The sequence below is a fragment of the Kogia breviceps genome, chromosome 14 (assembly GCF_026419965.1).
Source record: "Kogia breviceps isolate mKogBre1 chromosome 14, mKogBre1 haplotype 1, whole genome shotgun sequence".
Taxonomy (NCBI): domain Eukaryota; kingdom Metazoa; phylum Chordata; class Mammalia; order Artiodactyla; family Physeteridae; genus Kogia; species Kogia breviceps.
The window spans coordinates 26,244,655-26,263,735 of NC_081323.1; the positions used below are offsets into that span (position 1 = coordinate 26,244,655).

The 19,081-nt window shown below is 62.7% G+C and overlaps 3 protein-coding genes across 11 annotated transcripts; 2 read left to right on the top strand and 1 right to left on the bottom strand.

The window, feature by feature from the left end:
* The first annotated feature begins 4,557 nt into the window (after nucleotides 1-4,557).
* Nucleotides 4,558-6,722, top strand: GNG13 (G protein subunit gamma 13). Its single transcript, XM_059038510.2, has 3 exons — nucleotides 4,558-4,692; nucleotides 6,212-6,343; nucleotides 6,531-6,722. The coding sequence occupies exons 2-3, from the start codon at nucleotides 6,246-6,248 to the stop codon at nucleotides 6,634-6,636; spliced, it is 204 nt and encodes a 67-aa protein (XP_058894493.1). The 5' UTR covers nucleotides 4,558-4,692; nucleotides 6,212-6,245; the 3' UTR covers nucleotides 6,637-6,722.
* Nucleotides 6,681-15,610, bottom strand: CHTF18 (chromosome transmission fidelity factor 18). Of its 5 annotated transcripts, none has more exons than XM_067012635.1 (22): nucleotides 15,317-15,610; nucleotides 14,900-15,094; nucleotides 14,669-14,819; nucleotides 14,336-14,468; nucleotides 13,871-13,963; nucleotides 13,724-13,776; nucleotides 13,447-13,591; nucleotides 12,686-12,895; nucleotides 12,097-12,194; nucleotides 11,696-11,819; nucleotides 11,465-11,616; nucleotides 11,252-11,345; nucleotides 10,906-11,004; nucleotides 10,634-10,764; nucleotides 10,193-10,364; nucleotides 9,130-9,354; nucleotides 8,899-9,048; nucleotides 8,676-8,806; nucleotides 7,885-8,029; nucleotides 7,668-7,781; nucleotides 7,199-7,256; nucleotides 6,681-7,123 (listed from the first exon to the last, which is right to left on the bottom strand). In XM_067012635.1, exons 1-22 carry the CDS (start codon nucleotides 15,510-15,512, stop codon nucleotides 6,987-6,989), a joined length of 3,006 nt encoding a protein of 1,001 aa, XP_066868736.1. In that variant the 5' UTR covers nucleotides 15,513-15,610; the 3' UTR covers nucleotides 6,681-6,986. The 5 variants fall into 5 exon arrangements, 4 of the variants coding, with proteins under 4 accessions (XP_066868736.1, XP_058894450.2, XP_066868737.1 ...); XM_059038467.2 differs by having other exon boundaries at nucleotides 14,336-14,504; XM_067012636.1 differs by having other exon boundaries at nucleotides 14,336-14,391; nucleotides 15,317-15,473.
* RPUSD1 (RNA pseudouridine synthase domain containing 1) lies at nucleotides 15,505-18,829 on the top strand. 5 transcript variants are annotated; one of them, XM_059038493.2, is made up of 6 exons: nucleotides 15,523-15,813; nucleotides 16,345-16,531; nucleotides 16,605-16,728; nucleotides 16,860-16,962; nucleotides 17,089-17,151; nucleotides 17,615-18,829. In XM_059038493.2, the coding sequence occupies exons 2-6, from the start codon at nucleotides 16,350-16,352 to the stop codon at nucleotides 18,040-18,042; spliced, it is 900 nt and encodes a 299-aa protein (XP_058894476.1). In that variant the 5' UTR covers nucleotides 15,523-15,813; nucleotides 16,345-16,349; the 3' UTR covers nucleotides 18,043-18,829. The 5 variants fall into 5 exon arrangements, with proteins under 5 accessions (XP_066868745.1, XP_066868743.1, XP_058894476.1 ...); XM_059038492.2 differs by having other exon boundaries at nucleotides 15,526-15,813; nucleotides 17,089-17,190; XM_067012642.1 differs by having other exon boundaries at nucleotides 15,522-16,531.
* The last annotated feature ends 252 nt before the right edge of the window (nucleotides 18,830-19,081 follow it).

The following is a 19,081-nucleotide window of genomic DNA, read 5'->3' on the forward strand; positions in this document are numbered from 1 at the left end:
CTTTTGATAACGACATCTGTCGCGCGGGGTTTCCTGCCGAAATCCCGGCCGTGAGGGGAAGCCCACTGACTCTGCTCTACAGAGGTCCCGGCGGCCAACCGGCCAGGGCCCCGCGGTGCGTGGGCTCCTCCCGAAGCCGAGTCCCAAGAGCAGATTAGTCCTGGGTGAACCCGAGCAGCGAGCCTGGCACACGCTGGGGCCGTGAGCGTGGGGAGGGCCCGGCGGGTGTGCCCTCGGCGCCGCTCCCGCCCGTCTCCACCCCGCGAGCTCCGCTGTCCAGGGCGCGCTCCCAAGGAGCTCCTTGCATGGATTCCCGTTAGCTTCTTCCTCTCCCGTATCACATGACAGATGCTCCCCCTCTTCCCCGGGAGATTTCATTCCGGGGGTGGGAGGGGTGTCTAGATTCCTGTAACTCTAGTGTCTGCCTCTGAGGCTTCAAGTTCTGCACCCCATCTGGCCAGAGCAGTCTGCACAGACTGCATGCCGAGGTGGCAGACACGGCCCAGGGGAGGGAGCCCCACGCTGGACCTGGGAGGGGTGAACGTCCACAGTCCCCATGGAGACCTCACCCCCTGGCACAAGACGGGGGTCCTTTCTGGGAAGAGAGCTTTGTGATAGTTGAGAGTGCCCATTCAGTCACTTGCACTGTGCAGTCACCAGAGCTTCTGCAGCTTCTGATAAAATGAGCAGATTGCCAGGGATTCCAGGTGTTTGAGAGAAGTCACTAAATGAAGGACACAACACCCACAGAAGAGGGTGGGTCCTGGGCAAGCCCCAGAGCCTCAGTTTCCTGCTCAGTACAGGGGCCAGTTCATCACACCTACCCTAGACAGCGAGTACTGCTGGACATTGTCCTTGCCTTGGGAGGTGGCCCCTGCCTGACAGAGGTGTCTCCTCCCTTTGCTTTTGTGGAAAACCTCTGGGCACTGAAAGGCCTCTTTCATCCACCCCCACGTGGTGGTCGTATTGCTTGGGACTAGAAGCACACGTGCTGAAGGTGCAAGTCCCACTGCGCTTGGCCACTGGCCCAAGGGCAGCGGGGGGTGGGGGGGGGGCTGATAGGCTGGTCTGCACCTGTTTCCTCTGTGAGGCAGCAAAGGTGAACTGCTCCTGGAAGTGGCCCACTGTGCTGGGCCAGCCTTGCTCCACTTCGTCAGGGGTTGCGTGTGTGGGGTCAGCTGTGAGACAGAGTGCGGGGGGCCCTCCACACACCCCCAGCCCCACTCGCGTAGCTGCCCGCCGCCACTGCCCCCCACCCCGTGCTCAGGTAGAATTCTCTGCAGTGCTGCACAGACCTGGGGGGTGCAAGTCAAGAGGGAAGGCTGAGAGCCACACCCAGGCCTTTGTGAGGATGCACTGGTGGCCCAATGTGTGCGTCTGCCCCACTCACCCACCTTCGTGGTGCATGGCCCTTTGGGGGTGCAGACCGGTAGACTCACCAGCAATGCACAGGACCACTGAGCGGCATCAGCCTCATCAGGAGGGGACCCCCTGGCCTGTGGGCACTGGAGTGTTCGGTGCTTAGGCGGGTGCAGGCCCTGGGCCTGTTCCTGAGCCTCAGAGTCCTGAGATACAGACCATGTGCGTCTTCCTGTTCCACGTGCTGGCAGGAGCCAGCAACACAGGAGGACTGGAGCAGGCGGGGAAGGAGATGGAGTCACCTGTGGACCGCAGAGCTGTTAGAATAAACCACTTAACCAGAGTCACTTCCCTGAGACTTTATGACTCAGAACTTGTGCCGACTAGAGCCCATGATTCCCTGGAATCATTTCTTGTATATTTTGCACACGAGTCTAACAGCTTAAATTATTTTTGAAACTCGTTTTCAAACATTCAAAGATTATCCAAGAACTACCTAGTTTTTTGTGAGCTCTGTTTAACTGGGTGAAATAAACCTTCTTTGGTATCTTCCAGTCCCCGTGTTCGCCTCTGCTGGTTTTTGTTCCCAGGGACAGGAAACAAGTAGGCATATCCCCCGGGCCACTGTCACTGTGCCTCAGGAGGGAGTCAGCCTGTTGTAACCCCAAGGGTCCCACGCCCACCCTGGGATGGAGTGCTGGCAGGCCAGGCCCCTGCCAGGCCTGGGTCCTGCAGCGTGGAACACTTGTCTTTTAGTTTCCTCACTGGAGACCAGGCCATTTGTATGTAGGGTCTGACTTCCCCAAGGTCTGAAGCGAAGCTGCAGACACGGGGGAGGTGGTCTCACTCAGGCCTCATCATGCTTGCATGTGGGGCCAGATCTGCCCAGGCAGGGCACTCCATTGCTGGGGCACCATGTGGAAGAGAGCCCTGGTCTCAGGAGGACCCTGAGCAGGGAGCTGACAGCAGCCTGGGTGGCGCTGGGTCACCAGCATGCCCAGAAGGGACCAGGTGAGAGGCCGGCCTCAGCTCTGGCCCCTGCCCAGCAAGGCCACGGGTTGGAGTGGCATTTGGGACAGCACCAGGCTGCAGGTCCCATCTGGTGGGGGCGTTTCCTGCCCCTGCTCCCTGGGCCCTCCTTAGGGACCCTGCCCAGAATGGGTCAGAGCACCCCATACACACCACTGTCTGATTCTTCCTGAGCACTAAACCTAGCACAAGGGGGACCCTGCCTCAGGGTCTCACTGCACCTCCCCCCATGCCTGCCCTGTCCCCAGGAGCCCAGCCCACACCCCCGCCCCAGTCAGGAGCCCTGCAGGTGTGGGGCCTGGAGCAGCCGTTTCTAGGCCAGTCAGGAGCCCTGTTGGTTCTCACCAGCAGCCCAGTTAGTGGAGATAATTTCAGAAAGGCTGCTGGTCTCCCTGGATCTGCTCTGGGCAACTGCAAGGTGGCATCAGCTGGAGTATAAGCCGTCACTGCTTCTGGAGCGTCCTCCTCCCACCGCAAATCACTGGGCCTTTGCTCATTCCAGACACACCCGGTACCCCTGGGGTGTCTAGGGTTCACAAGTCCAGCCTCCCAGAAAAGTGAGAAATAGGAGTTGCTGGGTCCCCCAACTCTCACCAAGGTCGGGAGCTTCACAGGCTCACATAAGCAGACATGCGTCAGCTCGACCACCGCGTGGAGTTTGGGCCTCTGCCACATGGGGCCACCAGGGTCAGCACAGGGACCACTTCTGAACCCTGAGGGTCCACAGGGCAGTGGGTGTGACCAGCACTCATAGACAGGAAACAGCACTTCAGAGCAGAAGTGCAAACCCTGCGCCCCACACAGCCCCCTCCTGCAGGCCAAGCTCCCGCCATCCTGATGACATGACGATACCCAGGTATGTTCAAGTGTCATTACTAAGGCCTGTGTGCAGCTCTAAGGCTGATTTCAGCTGTGGTCACAGTGGAGCTCTCTGATCCACTGATCCACGGAGGAGAGATCAAACAGCACCCGCAATGCAGGCCCCGGAGCAGATCACAGGGGCCATGCCCTGCCGAGTCACACCAGGGCATCTCCCAGAGGACTCTCGGGACACTTTTGGGCCAGAACCTGGTCCTGGGTTCCCTGTTCTGTCCACAGCCTCAAGGGAAAGGCGTGGGTGGTGGCAGGCCCTGGCTGGCCTGGGTCTCAGTCTAAATCTTGAGCCAGTTTTGGGGGCTGACTCAACACCCTGCCCCGAGCTCCCACCCCTTGTGAGCTGGGCCCCCAGCCACAGGAGAGCCCCAGGTAGCCCAAGCAACACAGTGCACGCCCAGTCACAGGGCACCCAAGGGGCCAGGCAGGGGTGGTGGAGTGAGGCCAGCATTGCCAGCCATCTGCCCTGAGGAGGACGCTGGCACCCTTGGCTCTAAGGCCCCCAACCCCCATAAATCCATAATAAAAATAATCCCTACTTTTCCTAACATGCCCCAGTTCCAGAAGTGCCTCCTGATCCGTCATCACACTGATGTGCCAGAGGGGCCGGGGAGGCGCAGCTGACCTTGTTTTATGCGATCACAACGGGGAGGGCCCAGGAGCCCAAGGCAGGCAGGGAACACCCCCTACCCTGTCCTGCCTTCTGAGTGGGCACAGAGTCAGCCAGGGGAGGCTGCAGGAGCACCTGCCGAGGGTCTGGCCCCGGCTGCCCTGGGGAGCTGTGGGGTGTGGCCTCCGAGGGGATTGGTTGGTGAGCTGGGCCCTGCCACCCACCATAGCTGCCCAGTCTGACTGCCTCTGGCCTGGGAATGCAGGGCAGGGGCCGGAGCAGGAAGCAACTCCACCCAGGCCCAGGTGGCCTGGCCAGAATAGGCTCACACTGTGGTGGGTCAGCTCTGGGCCTATCAGTGGACACTGCTGAAGCCCCAGGGGGATGTAGCATCTTGACCCCATCCTTGCTATTCCCACCTGGCCTGGTGACTCCAGCCCATGAGAGGCAACAGGGGCTGGGGCACAACCTAACAGCTGATGGTTTTTGGTGCTGCACAACGTGACAGCCCAGGAGCCCATCCAGCCCAGTGGGAGGACATATCACCCAGGGCCAGAGCTGACCCCACACTGCTCCCGGACGCATCTGCCACCCCCAGGGGTTGGCAGTGTGCCGGATGAAGCCAGATCCCCAGGGTCAACCCAACCCTGAGGAGGGAGGGCAGAGAGTGGGGGCGGTGCCAGGGCCTGGCCCAGGTGGCAGGAGTGGGCGGGGCACCTGCCTGGGCTGTGCCCGCCTGTGTGCCCGGCTCACTCGTCCATCACTTCGCCCTCGCCATCACTTGGCCCTTGTCATCTTTGCCCTAGCGGTCACCGTCCAAGGTAGGTCTGGTGAACTGGCCCCTTGCGCTGCGCAGAAAACCGAGGCCTGGGGCTCTGGGGCTTGCCCAGGTCCCATGGGCTGCCGTGGACCACCCTAACCCCCGAGGCACCCTTGCCTGTCCGTCTTCGTGTCACAACGGGCCGGCCTGACCGGTGGAGAGGACCCCTTCGTCCGCGGGCTGGCTGCGTGGGGAGCCGCGTCCATGCGCCGTGCGCGCCGCCCACAGTGCCCGCCGAGCCAGCGCCGTGAGCCGAGGCCGGGGGCGCGCAGGGCGGGCGGCGGCGGCGGCTGCGCGCAGACAGGGCTGGCGGAGATGGGGGAGGGGGCTGCGGACCGGGCTGCCACCGCCCCTAGCCTGGGAGGCCCCCCCCACGTGACTCTCTGAGAACCTGAGCCGCCGGGTGGGGTGCTGGAGCTCGCGGTCTCTAGGAGGGAGCCCCTGCTCGCCCCCCTGGCTGCCCCTGAGAAGTCCCCCTACTCCCCCAGCTCTCACCCTTGCTCCTGGCTGACCCTTCCAGGAGCTCCCTCAACGGCCAGAGGCAGGAGAGGTCACACTCCTAGCAGGACCTGCCCACACTTCCCAGGTCAAGAAAGTCGGCTCTCTGGCTCCCAGCCTCAGTGATGAGGGCAGGGGATGGGGGACAGCAAGGGGCTCCCTGGACCCCTTGAGTGGGCTGCGGCAGGGGAGACAAGGAGCCACCTGCCCTCACTTGACCGCAGCTGGCTGGGTCTCCTGAGAGGTGTGAACCTGTGGCTTGATGGGTGGGCGGGCCCCAGGCCCACCCCCACCCCCACCCCCAGAGACGGGTCCAGGGGCTTGTAGGCAGGTCAGAGGAGACACTGGGCAGTGGGAGGCTGCAGGGGTTCCAAGTCTTGGACCAGCTGCTCAGCCTGGGACCCCAAAATCCCCAGCACTTGCCCCCAGCCCCCTGGCTAGATGCAAATAGCAGCCTCACCCTCCTGGCCCCTAGATTAACCTGCCCTCAGGGTGGGCTTTGCCCATGCAAAGCAGGGGAAGGCACGTGTGGGTATGGGTATGAGTGTGTCAGGGTATGGGTATGAGTGTGTCAGGGTCCCACCCCTGACACGATAGGCTTCTGCTACCGGGAGTGTAAAGTGGGCCTTGCAGGTGGAGGGTCAGGGGACCTGTCCTGTTCTGCTATCCCCCAGCACAGGGACATTACCCCACCTTCTCCAACCCAGAGGCCCAGCCTTGGTGAGGCTTTGCTGGTGGGTAGGGGTGGAAAGTTTTCCCTGCAGTTAATTAGCCCCATGGGAGGTGGGGGGCAGGCACACGGGGCCTCATTAGTGGGGCCTCAGCTTCAGCCCTGTACCCTGGTGAGTGGCATGGGCTGTGAGGACCTCCCCAGTGAGCTGGTATCAGTGTGATAGGGTGGGGCTCCCTCCCTCCCTTTGTTGGGGGGGTGGGAGGGGGCTCACCAGTGGGGAGGGAGCATCTGGAGGGTTATGGTAGACTGGCAGCCCCCTGGCTCTGTTGATTCCTCCCATACCTTCTAGCCCCAGGCTGGCCACTTCCGAAGCCCCGGATGCCATGGAGGAGTGGGACGTGCCCCAGATGAAGAAAGAGGTTGAGAGCCTCAAGTACCAGCTGGCCTTCAAGAGGGAGATGTCATCCAAGACTATCCCTGAGTGAGTCCCCAGGACCCCATGGAGCCCTGGCCACACCCCACCCAAGGCCAGCCATGATTTGCATCTCATTTCCCTGTTCTGTGCTCATTTGTATGAGCCAAGACCACACCCTCACACACTGCCATCAGGCAGCACTTCTCAGGGAGGGCAGGTGCCCTCGTACTCATCCCACCCTCCCCACCCACAGGTTCCTCAAGTGGATTGAGGACGGGATCCCCAAGGACCCCTTCCTGAACCCCGACCTGATGAAGAACAACCCGTGGGTGGAGAAGGGCAAGTGTGCCATCCTGTGAGGCCCCCATACCCCAGACTCACGCCTCCCTGTGAAGAGGACAACTCTGTGAAAGTGTGACTTTTATAAAGAGTTTTCAAGGATGCACATGATTTTGTACATTTTCTAGGAGAGAGAAAGCAACACCCAGGCACCCAGTGTGTATCTGGGGATGTCTGGTGTGGCTCCAGGGTGTCCGGTGTGGATCCAGGGTGTCTGGCACAACCCCAGAGTGTCCGGCATGGACGGGGGGGGGTCCAGCACGGCCCCCACGGTGTCCAGCATAGATCCTAGGGACGTCAAGTGTGGGTCAGAGTATCTAGCACAGCCCAGGGTGGCAGCATGGATCCTGGGGGCTTAGTGTGGCCCAGGCTACAGCAGGTCCCTGATGTACAGGCTGCGCCGCACGGCATTGGAGACGCCCTCCTTGAAGCGGAACCAGACGTCGCTCCTGCCCACCGCAGTGCCCATGCGCTGCTCGGCCGTGTCAGTCTCAGGGGCTGCGTGCTCTGCAGGGGCCACACAGTCGTTCCTCCATCCGACCCCGACCCCAGTCCCTCAACCGCCCCCACCTCCCCACACACCTGTGCTCGGGGCTGCCGCTCTCTTGACAACCACACGACCGAAGAAGTCCCTCTCGGGCTAAAGGAGATAGGTCGGTCAGGTTCATGGGGGCTGACCCACAGCGCACAGTCCCCTACCTGGGGGGAGGGCCCAGAGGCCATCTCCCAGGGAGGAGGGGGTCTCGTGGCACCTCTGGGCAATGGCCCCCTACCCTCACCCCAGCGCTGACCCTCTCCTGCAAGTGTTCCCTCCACCCTTCACCACCCTCACAGTCGCCTGCTCCCTGCCAAGGTCAGGTCCAGGGCGGGAGGTGCCAGCATCCTGCCCAGATGAGAAACTGAAGCCAGGTGGAACCATCATGCTGAACAGCAGGGAGCTGGAACTCCAGGACTTAGAACCATAGCACTCCAAGGTCGCCCACCCAGGCCCACATGGCCCCACCCTCTGACCACCTAGCCGCACCCCCCATTAGGGTTAGGGTTACCACACCTGCTCCTCCAGGGCAGCTCTCTTCAGGATGCACTCCAGCCGCTGCTCATGGCTGCACGGGGCAGATGGCTGCGCCCCTTTCTCCCCAGTGCCCCCCAGGGGACCCCTGTCCACCTACAGGAAATCACGTACAGTGAGAGCTGACTGGGAAGGACCATACCAGGGACGGTGTCCACTCTGAGGGCCCTGCTCTGCCCAGAGCCCGGGGTGGGCTCACCTGGGGGCTGACCCTAGCCTGGGCCAAGGCCTCCACCCGCCGCATCTTCTCCACTTCAATCTCGCGGGCAATGAGCTGCTTGGCCTGGTAGGTGAGGGGCTTGCGGGTGGGCAGCTCGGGAAAGCGGCAGACATCCTCCACGTTCCTGCTCTCAGGGTGAGCAGGGCAGGGCAGGACACCAGGGCACTCGTCAGCAGAGACGGGGCAGGAGCTACTCACTAGCACCAACCCCAACTGCCAGAATGCAACAATGCAGGACGGGGCCCAGTCCTGTCCCTGCCACACCCAGCTCTGTGGCAGCAGGGGTGTTACCCACTCTGAGCCTCTATTTCCCCAACTGTATATGGGCTTGAAGAGGGCTGCAAGGGAGGAACTGACACAACGTGGCATGGCCTGGATTCAGGCCTGGGGCTGAGTGCTTGGGAACCAGCATCATTACTGCCTCAAGGATCTGCATCTGGACACCACTGCTGCCGGTCCTCCATCCCCACGACCCTCTCAGGACAGAGAAACGGGGCCCTGGGGAGCTCAAGGGCCCTCTGGGGGTAGCTCCCGGGGGCACTGAGAGACTCTGCAGTAAATCTCAAGTCCCAGGGCTGTGCCCACCTCACAGTCACATGTGGGCAAGGAATGAGCTAGAACTGACTCTCCCACCCTCCAATGGGGAAACAGACTCACACCTCCAAAGCCATGCATTTAGACTCGTGCCAAGCAATCAGCATGGCACTTGGAGCCCAGCCCCCAGCCTCCTGCCCCCAGGGACCCCCACCCCAGGTGCTGCACAGACTCACGGCTCCAGCCTGTAGACATACTGCCCGTCGGGCGTGCGCTCCTGGCAGTAGGTGAGGCTATAGGCAAGCATGGTACCCACGAGGCTGGCCAGCTGCTGTTTCTCTCGGGCGCTGTACAGCTGTGTGCTCACCTGTGGGACAGTGGGCAGCAGGCAGGGGTGCTAAGCATGGCCAGGGGCCTGCCCCCACCAAGAGCCACAGCCCTTCCAGGCAAGGCACTCACGGGGCGCAGCTTGGGTGTGAGGATGTCCAGGAGCAGGCAGAGGGTGTCCAGAATGAGCGCCTGCGGTGCAGCCCGGCTGCGGGTGGCTGGCGTGATGCCCGACACCAGCGTCTGGATCAGGTTGTGTGTCCGGCTCATCCGATTCTGGGCCTGGGGTGGAGGGCGGACAAGGACCAAGTTACCCAGGGCCCCGGTGTTAGACCCTGGGTATGGGCAGGGCGTGGGGCGCACCTCCTGCTGGCTGCTGGGAAAGGTGATCCTTGGCACGTGGCTGGAGGCAAAGAGCAGGTGGAAGGCCGGGGGCAGGAAGGGCAGGTAGCGCAGCAGCTGGAAGCTCTGGCCGTGGTGGGCGGCCCGGCCGAGCAGGTCGTCGAAGGCCAGCCAGTCAAGGGCTATGCACACAGCTGCCAAGCTGGAGTCCCGCAGCCTCAGCCGCAAGAAATTGTCGAATAGGCCCTGTGGGCAGGTGGGCAGGCCAGTTCCCTGAGCCCCTCCAGCCTCATACCCCCCCAACCCACAGCACAAGCACCACCCAGTGGGACCCTTCCCCTCCCACCTGCCTGCAAGGCCCAGGGTCTCAGGCACAGCTGCAAACACCAGCAAGTAGCCACAGGGCCCTGGGGATGGGGGTGGCCAGGAAGGCCCACCCTGCCACCCCAACTCTGGTTTGACCAAGACCCTGAGACATGTGAGAAAAAAGCCCCCAACCCCTCCCTAAAGGAAGTTCTGTTCACCAGAATCAAGGACACAAAGCCCCCACTCTTGTTCCATGTGGGAATCTCTCCCCTCCAGCCACCACATTGCCCTCCACACAGTGGATTTCCAGATTTGCAAGGATCCCCAGCTGCTAATCCAAAGCTGCTTAGCCAAGGAGGCAACTTACACCAGGCTTCCCAGGGGATGGGGGGCATCCGCCACCTGCTCTCCACCCCACGTGCACCCACATCCCTGTTCCCACAGCTCAATTCCAGAACCCAGACCCTCCCGGCTACTGCCGGGTCCCTTCAGATAGTTCCCCAAGAACAGCCAGAGTGACCCCATCATACGACCCCACGCTGGCCATCCCCCTCCTGCCAGGGTCAGTCCTTCCTCCCAACCTGTTCCTGCTCCCACCCCTTCTCAGAAGCCTCCCAATGCCCCGTGTCCACTCCCTGCCCTTCCGCCCGCCTGTTTCTCCTCGGGATCAGCACCATCTGAAGTGTGTCCCACTCACTGTCTGGGGATGAGAAACACTGCCAGATGCTGGCCTCCTGCCCCCAGCCCCCTACAAAGGTTTGAAGTAGAGCATGGTTACCTGGACCACCTTTTCGTGCTCACCCGCAGAAGCAGCCACATGCAAGATGTGGTAGAACCGCTGAGAGGCCACAGTCAGGGGCACCTTGGCAGCGAGGGGCCCTGAACCCATGTGCTCATCACCGAGCAGGAGTGTGTGGGTGGGCAGGGTTGGGTCCTGACCCACACGGCACCTGCAGAGAGGGCGCTGAGGCTGGAGTGGAGCCCCCACCCCATCACCTTGGACCCAGCCCTGCTCACCCTATCCCTCCCGGCGGCGGCACCAGCTTGTGTATGTTTATGATACCCTGAGGTCCCCGAGAAGGGACAGTGAGGGAGGCCGAGACAAAGCCAAGCAGCCCCCAGGGCCGTGCAGCCTCACACCCCGTCAGCAAAGGCCGACTTGGCTGGCATCCCAGGGCTAGGGTACTGTGGACGTCCAGACTGGGGCTGGCCTACCTACCTCTGGGCCTGGGGCAGCTGGAAGACCTCCTGCCACACGGAGAAGAGCCCCTTGCGCTGGTCCTTGAGGCCAATGCGTGTGGTCTGCACAGCCTGAACGCTCAGCTCCCGCTGGCCCCGCCCATGCAGGAACTGAACATGGGGTGGGGGGTGGGGCGGTGAGGGTGGCTGACCCCCACCCGTGTAGAAACTGGACACGGTGGTGGTGCGGGGAGGGGGGAGTGCTGGCTGCTGGCTGCCCCTGCCCCACCCCTGCCACGGCCACCTGCCCACCTGCAGGGCATTGATGCAGGCGCGGATGTCGTTGTCTGTCTTCTCACAGAGAGCCGCCAGCGCACCAGGGTCAGCCCGCATGCCCCGCCGCAGGGAGATCTGCAGGGAAGTGAGAGGGTAAGTGTCGCCCCCAACCCCACCCTGAAGCCACCTCCTCCCTAGAAACAGGGGTCAGCTCCTGTCCTATGGGGAGCAAAAGCTGAAAATCCCTGAGAAAGGACCTCGGTCGCTGCTTGGAACCACCCACCACCAGAGACCAAACTGTCCCAGCACCTCCAACCCCATATCCTGGGAACAGCTGGGAGGCCGGGGGCCTGACAGCAGAGGGAGGGCAGCCCTCACGGACCTCCTGGAGCCGCTGCGTGAGCCTGGAAGGCAGTGTGGGCGGGAAGTGGAGCAGGAGTGCCTGCTGCTTCAGCTGCCGAAGGGAGGGCGCGAACCTGTGGGATGAGCGGTTTGCACGGGGAGCCCACCTGGCCAGGGGCGCCAGGGTGCGGCACGCAGCCCAGCAGGGGTGGGGCACGCCCACCCAGCAGAGACCCCGCCCCGCCCCACTCACTGGTCATTGCAGATGCAGATGATGGGCCTCATCAAGATCGCCCCTTCTGCCCGGCGCCGCCGCCCCCTAACTGTGGGCACAGCGGGGCCCCCTGGCTCTGCCTCCTGTGGGCCCTGGCGGTCCAAGACGCTCAGGAGAACATTGATGGCGGCCTGGGGGGACATGCAGACAGCGGTGAGTCACAGCCTCCACTGCCTGCCCACCCGGCCACAGCACACCCAGGAGGCCCACCGTGGGGGCCCCGTCAATCTCATCGATAACCAGGCAGTTGGGCCTCCCACCAGTGCCCAACACCGACTCCATCTGCGTGGCTGCCTCGATGCGTGTTCGGAAGGCCTCGGGGCTGCGGTCATCACTGGAACCAAGAGGCCAGGGAGGGGCTGTCAGGGCAGCCATGGCCTCAGCCAGGGCAGCAGCCAGTGTCCCCAGCAGGACAATCTCCCAGGGCAGAGCCACCACATGTACAACTCACAGATACTACACAAGGCCACCCCATGACACTGCAGCCAAATCCCATTGAGCCCTGAGGATGGACAATTCCACAGCCCACCACCCCCAGGCTTTCAGGGTTGTATCCCAGGCTCGACCAGACACATCAGGACAAATGGAAACCTGGCCCTCCCCCAACTCACCTCGCGTTCATCTCCACCACAGAGTACCCAGCGTGCCGCGCAATCACGTGGGCCAGGGTGGTCTTGCCCAGCCCTGGGGGCCCACACAGCAGTGCCACCTGCAGCCGAGGCAGGAGAAAATGTGCTGTAACCCACACCACCTCACGGACTCTGGGAGACCCTGGCCCAACCGCCAGAGACTGAAAATCCTATCCCATGAAGCTCAGTGCTCAGAGATATTCTCCTACCCTGCCCCAGTCACCAAAGGAGAACGAGCCCCTGCCTGCTGATCGTGCAGAGTGAGAATAAAGCCTTGCATGAAGCAAGTGACGTTTGGACCTGACAAAGACACAGCTGTTACTGACGTGACTAACACCCAGAACCCACCCACTGTCCAGCGTAATCACTGTGGGGAGGTGCAGGGCCCTGCAAGGACTGCTAGTCTCATCTAAGTCATTAGAAAATAGGACTCAAATCCCAGCTCACTCCTCACCAAGACCCTGACATCATCCCACCTACAGCCTCCGGGGCAGTAAATGTGCCTCATGGCCCCCAGAGGCTGCAAAGGTGCCAGCCATCCAGAGAACAGCCCACAGCCAGGTGGGCTCACCTTCTGCCGGGGCCGCCCACTTGGATCCAGCTCGGCCTCCAGCATCTCCTCTAGCACCTGTCCGTGGCTTTTCCACTTGCTGGAGGCTGTGGCCTCCTTGCCACCACGGGCCGGTTCCACACTGGGTCTGGGCTTCCGGGTGGGCCGCTCTCGGCCAAACACCACCAAGTCCCACAGCTTCAGCCACTTGAGGAGGCAGCGGTTGGTGAACTGCAGGAAGAGAGGCCCGGCCTGGGGGGGTGGGCAGCCACCAGCACCAAGGACTCCTAGTGCCTGCCCCTCATGTCACCCTACTGTCATGAACCCAAAGATACACACAGCGATGCTGAGGCTGAATGACAAATGATGACCGGTAAAAGGCTCTGTACTGGGCTTCCCTGGTGGCACAGTGGTTGGGAGTCCGCCTGCTGATGCAGGGGACGTGGGTTCGTGCCCCGGTCCAGGAGGATCCCACATGCCGCGGAGCGGCTGGGCCCGTGAGCCATGGCCGCTGAGCCTGCGCGTCCGGAGCCTGCGCTCCGCAATGGGAGAGGCCGCAGCGGTGAGAGGCCCGCGTACCACAAAAAAAAAAAAAAAAAAAAAAAGGCTCTGTACTGGCCTCAGTTTCCCCATCTACAATTCAATGAGGCGGGTCAAATCCCTCCTCTAAATCCTGACACTTCTATGGGCTAGCAAAATGAAGACCTGCCAGACCCTAAGTTCTTTTCTCTCAGCAACAAAGAAACCAGTCACACTTCACTTAAGCAAAAACAAGATCTCACATCGTCACTGAGCAGCTCTGTATAGCGTTGGGGTGCAAACTCATCCACCCAGAGGCAATGCTGGGAGGCATCTTGGCTGTCAGCCGGCTCCTCCTCGGGGGCCCCCGAGGGCTGGGGCCCCTCCTCCACCTCCTCTGACCTAAGACTGGAGAGCATTGTGCCCTGAACCACTGGGCCTTAACCCCATGCAGGGGTCACACCCCCCAGAATACATGCTGGTGGTCAGCAGTCCAAGGACCGGTGAGGACCTCAGAGGTGGAGGGGCCCACTGTGTCACCTGCACAGTGTGTCCGATAGCCGCTGGGCCTCTTCCAGCAGTCGCTGTCGCCGCTGTGCAAACAATGGGGTTGGAATCAGGATGGCTCAGCCAGCCAGTCACCCCAGAGATACCTCTCCCTTCCCAGCAAACCCCAGCAGACCATACCTCGCTGTCGACCTTCTCCTTCAAGGAGGCAAAGGACATGCCCAGCAGGTCCAGCTGGCCATGGCCACGCCACCGGATGTCAAGAAGAGGGCTCTGCAGGGAAGGGAGAGCATCAGTCACCTTCCTCTAGGTTATAGGATTTCTACAGCTCCAATCCCAACAGTGCTCAGGGACCTAGGTGGCATTCCCTAGCATCAATGGGCCACGAGGAGCCCCTTCTCACCAGGGACCCCAAGGGATCACTGGAATGGCAGCAGCTCTAACATGGAAAAGAGGAGAAAAGGTGAGAAAAAGTAAAAAGAAGGAGAAAAAAAAAAGGAGAGAAAGGAAAGAAAAGTGAAGGAGAAAAATGGCTCTCCTGAGTGGAAGACTAAAGACCAGATGGACCTCTAGAAGGGTTCTCAGGGTCAGGCAGGGTGGGGGATGTGATGTCCAGGCCCCCGCTCGTGTCTGCACAGCACCCACCTGGACCCCAGTGCCCACTGGGTCAGCCCGAAGCACCAGAAAGGCCCGGTCGCCGCCTGTGGAGGTCACATTGATGTAGTCCTCCAAGACAGGGGGCCGCCTCAGGACAGGATTGCGGGCGGCTGGTGAGGCCCTAGTGAGACCCACATCAGCCCCGGTGTCCAAGGGCCTGGAAGGGACCATGACCATCTTGGGGATTCTTGCGGAAGGGACTTGGATCCACCACTGGCTACCCAGCCCTCCCACAGGCCCCCAATCCCCTGGCCTCACGACCTTGTCGAAGAAACCGGATCCTTCCAAGATACTGAGATACCTATACCCAAAGCTACACACCTCTTGCCCCACAGCTCAGCAGGGACCTCAGGACTCGGTGGGGGAGTGATGTCCTGAGTGGGGGAGTCAGGAGGCAGCGGCTCTTCCATGTCATCGGATCTGAAGTTCAGTCTCCTGGCAGCCTCCAGCCTGGACCGTTTGACTTTGGGGGCTGGGGAGACATGGAAGGAACAGAGGTCCTTCCCCAGCCTTGAACCCCACCCCTATGCTCTGGGCCCCCGGAAAACATACTAGGGGGCAGGGGTCTGTCCCCGTGGATGTCAGCGGCCAGCTGCCTCTTCCTGGCACCGCCCTTGCTGTTCCTTGGAGGTCCGCCTGGAGAGCAGCGAGTGGCAGCGTTCCCTCCAGCAATGGTCTCCTCGAACGTCAGGCGGGGCCGGCCCACGGTGGGCCAGGGGTCCCTGGAAGGTGACATGGCGGTTGTCCCTGCAGAGAGAAAACTCACAGCAGTCGTCCAGGGCAGCTTGTCTACACACACAGTCACAGCCCCCGAGGTCGGCGGCGCTGCAGGTCCCTGCTCTCTCTAAGCTGGTTGCTGCCTCCCGGCCTTCGCGCCTCCCCTCCGAGCAGCACTCCTGGAATCCCCGGGTGGGCCAGACCCCTGTCGAGCTACGGGGGGGACGAGGCCACGGCAGTGCCCAACCCTACCTTCCAGCTCGGCCAGCACCTCGAGCTCGGCCGCGAACTGGCTGTGGAAGTCGTCCTCGACGCCGTACAGCTCCCGCTCATAGTCCTCCATGGCCGCCCGCCACCGGCTGCGAACCTCCCGCGCCCCGCGCGCAGCTCCAGCCCAAAGCGACCGGGCGCCGCCAATCAACGGCCGGCGTACCCGGGAGCTCGCCATTGGTCAGCGGGAGGGGCGGGGCGTGGGCGTGGCTGCGCGCGCAGGTAGGGCGGGGCCGAGTCCTACGTTGGAGCTGGAGCGGCGGGACCCGGACGCTCTCCATTGGTCAGCACGGCCGCCCGTCCGCGCCGTGGGCGGGACGTGGGCGGGACTGAGCGTCCAGGCCGGGTCGGGCGAGGCGCAGCTCTGTGGTCTAAGTGACGGCTCCGGAGCCGCTGGGCCACGAGGCAGGGAGACGTGAGGGCAGGAGCCAGGGCCGGGCAGCAGCATCGGGGGCCCAGACGGCGCAGCTCAGCTGCAGGTCGATCTCGGAGTGGGCAGGGGCGCGGGAAGTGTTCGCAGTGGAGTCCGCCAGGCACCTCTCTGCCTGTGCCCATCAGACGCGGGAGGCGAGGGTTCTTCGGAGGGGAGGCAGGGCAGGGGACGTCTACGTGGGAGAGGGAGAGCCCCATCCCCTGCCCTGCACCCCACCCCACTCAGGAAAAGGCCCCTATCGCGCGTCCGTGGCCCGTCCGGGAAGGGTCCGTGGGAGCAGGCTGGAGGGCAAAACTGCTTCTCCCCAGGCCCGGGTCTGGCCGGACTGCCCCACAGCCAGAGCCTAGGGCAACACTAGCTCCCCTGATATTGGCCAGACCCCTGCTACTTGACACCCTGCTACCTGACTCAGAGGTGGGAGTGCAGGCACACAGTAGGTCTGCAAGCTTGCCTGACACAGCCTCGGTGGCTTCACCCAGAGCCCTGGGGAGCAGGCCTGTCCACGCCAGGTGGGCAGGACCCTGATGTGGGCTGGGCACCCCATGACCCCGCTCCATGCACTTGCCCTGCATTGCAGCCACCATGGAGCCAGGCAGCGTGGAGAACCTGTGTGTCGTGTACCGGAGCCGTGACTTCCTGGTGGTGAACAAGCACTGGGATGTGCGCATCGACAGCAAGGCCTGGTGGGAGACGCTGACCCTCCAGAAGCAGCTGCGGCACCGCTTCCCAGAGCTGGCCGACCCTGACACCTGCTACGGGTTCAGGTACCCACAGCAGCCTCCATCGGTGGGAAGCGGCCCACAGCCCAGCCACCACTGATCCTCTGCCCCACGCCAGGTTTTGCCACCAACTGGACTTCTCCACCAGCGGGGCACTCTGTGTGGCCCTGAACAAGGCAGCCGCAGGCAGTGCCTACAGGTGCTTCAAGGACCGGAGAGTCACCAAGGCTTATCTGGCTCTGGTAAGGCCTGGCTGGTCCTTGGAGCAGGAGACTCCAACTCTCAATCCACTTTGGTAGCCTCTGGTTGTCAGGTGGGTTTCCCAGCAGTGGTGGGTGACCCCGTGAGCAGCGTGTGACCCCCTTCCTGGCAGGTGCGGGGACATGTTCAGGAGAGCCGAATGACCATCAGCTATGCTATTGGCAAGAACAGCACAGAAGGCCGGACCCACACCATGTGCATTGAGGGCACACAGGGTACGGAGGGCAGGGGGTGGGGACCCTGGGTAGGCTGGGGCAACCCGGGCAGGCGACCTGGGCTGGGGTGGACTCAGCCATGGAGCTGGCCCAGCCAACTCTCTGGGCTTTCCCTGCTCTCCTCAGGCTGTGAGAACCCAAAACCAAGCCTCACTGAGCTGGTGGTCCTGGAACACGGACTGTATGCAGGTGATCCTGTCTCCAAAGTGCTGTTGCAGCCTCTCACGGGTGTGTCCAGGGCGCGTGCCCAGGTCTCCTTGCTGTCTGTTGATGGTGTCCTGCCTCGGGCATCTCCTGGCACAGGGCACCGAAGTGTCTCCTTCACGCAGGAAAGGAACCTGCCCAGGGTCTCCCAACATGGCTGGACAGGCTGACTCCTCCCCCACACTCAGTCTCTCAGCCTGCAGCCTCTTGCCCCATACGAGGTCGCTCTGGCCTGGGTTCTCTAGTTGATCGAGCATCGCCCCGGCCTCACCAGGGGCAACCCCAGAAGTCGCTTCTGTTCTGACGTCTTTGTGGCATGAAACAGGGAGGACTGCTGCCCCCAGGGGTTGCGTGAGGTTTCAAGGACGGTGCTGGGCATGACGTGAATGGGCAGGGGGTGGGCATGGGGTGGCGCCCCCACCTGACCGGCCCCCTCTCCTCCCCAAAGGACGGACGCACCAGCTGCGCGTGCACTGCAGCGCCCTGGGCCACCCCATCGTGGGGGACCAGACCTATGGCCAGGCCTCGAGCCAGGAGGACCAGCCTTTCCGCATGATGCTCCACGCCTTCTACCTGCGCATCCCCACATGCACCGAGTGCGTGGAGGCCTGCACGCTCGACCCCTTCGTGCCCACCCTCGATGCCTGCTGGAGCCCCCACACCCTGGTGCAGCCACTGGACAAGCTCGTCCAGGTCCTGCGAGCTGCCCCAGACCCTAACCCCACAGAAGGGGACCCCAGGCCCTGCAGCCCCTCCACACCCCTGCCCGGGCCGGGCCGGCCCCCACCGCCCCCTGCCAAGCTCCCTGAGACAGAAGCACAGCGGGCCTCCTGCCTGAAGTGGCTGTCAGAGTGGACGCTGGAGCCGGACAACTGAGAGCATCATGCTGGGGTGGGGATGGCAGGCTGGGACTCCAAGGGTTGGGGGCTGCGGGTCAGAGTCATGGACCCATCCCTGCAATGGCCAGGCCTGGAGCGGGGCCGGCAGGGCCAGCAGAGGGAGCCAGGCAGCTGCGATTCCAGAGGATTAAGCTCTTGGGCTGTGGGACCCACATGGGCCTCCCTCCCAACACCCCAACCCCCACAAACTGCCCCAGAGCACCTCCCTGTTTCTAGAGCCTCAACCCCAGGAGCTTATTTGTAGACTTGATCGGGGTCACCCTGGAAGAGGCAGAGCCAAGACCTGGGCCACCCTCGAGGTGGGCTCCTCCTGGGCCCCCAGCCAACACCCCAGAGCACCCTGCTCCACGCTGCTTTGCTTGGACCCTCTGTGTCCATCACCCCAGCCTGGCTGGGTTCTCCATCTGCAGACCTCAACCCTCCTTGCTAGGCCCATCCGACCTTGTGCCTTTGCTTCTGCTAGACTCTGCCCCCTCCACCCGCATCCTGAGTGTCTCACATGGAGGTGGGTGTGGGCCACGTTCTTCAGCCCTCACCTCACGTGCCATCCCTCCAGGCCTACCCTGAGCGCTGCTCCATGGGGTCTTCCGGGCCCCTAATTGCGGCTGCTGCCTCCATCACCTGCCTGGCAATTTCCAGGCAGGACCTCAGCCTGGGAGCAAGGGCAGCCCACCAGCCCCCGCCTCCTCCATCCCCACAACACAGCCACACCTCCCCAGCCATAGCTGAGCTCTGAGAACTGGGAATAAATGCTCAATAACTGACCTTGCAAGTGACCATGAATGTGCCTGATATGGGGATTTCAGGGGGGCTCACACCCCCACCCCATCCCTTCACTGGACACCTTATAATCCTAGTTGCTGACCTGCCCGCCCCCCATTCAGTGAACACCCTGCAGCCCTGGTGTGGGGGCTGGGCTCTGAGTAGGGGACAGAGCTGGGTCAGCTACATCCCTGGAGGACCCCAAGACCCCCAGCCGAAAACATCAGAGCATCCACCTGGTCCCACCAGGGTTC

Excerpts from the sequence above, each read along its gene's own strand:
- GNG13 (XM_059038510.2), top strand. The coding sequence starts at position 6,246 with ATGGAGGAGTGGGACGTGCCCCAGATGAAGAAAGAGGTTGAGAGCCTC. Across the intron at positions 6,344-6,530 it reads TCATCCAAGACTATCCCTGA|GTTCCTCAAGTGGATTGAGG; the intron begins GTGAGTCCCCAG and ends CCCCACCCACAG.
- CHTF18 (XM_059038468.2), bottom strand. The coding sequence starts at position 15,512 with ATGGCGAGCTCCCGGGTACGCCGGCCGTTGATTGGCGGCGCCCGGTCG. Across the intron at positions 13,777-13,870 it reads AGGAGAAGGTCGACAGCGAG|CGGCGACAGCGACTGCTGGA; the intron begins GTATGGTCTGCT and ends TTGTTTGCACAG. Across the intron at positions 12,896-13,446 it reads CAGAGCTGCTCAGTGACGAT|TTCACCAACCGCTGCCTCCT; the intron begins GTGAGATCTTGT and ends CTCTTCCTGCAG.
- RPUSD1 (XM_059038491.2), top strand. The coding sequence starts at position 16,323 with ATGCACTTGCCCTGCATTGCAGCCACCATGGAGCCAGGCAGCGTGGAG. Across the intron at positions 16,532-16,604 it reads GACACCTGCTACGGGTTCAG|GTTTTGCCACCAACTGGACT; the intron begins GTACCCACAGCA and ends GCCCCACGCCAG. Across the intron at positions 16,729-16,859 it reads CCAAGGCTTATCTGGCTCTG|GTGCGGGGACATGTTCAGGA; the intron begins GTAAGGCCTGGC and ends CCTTCCTGGCAG.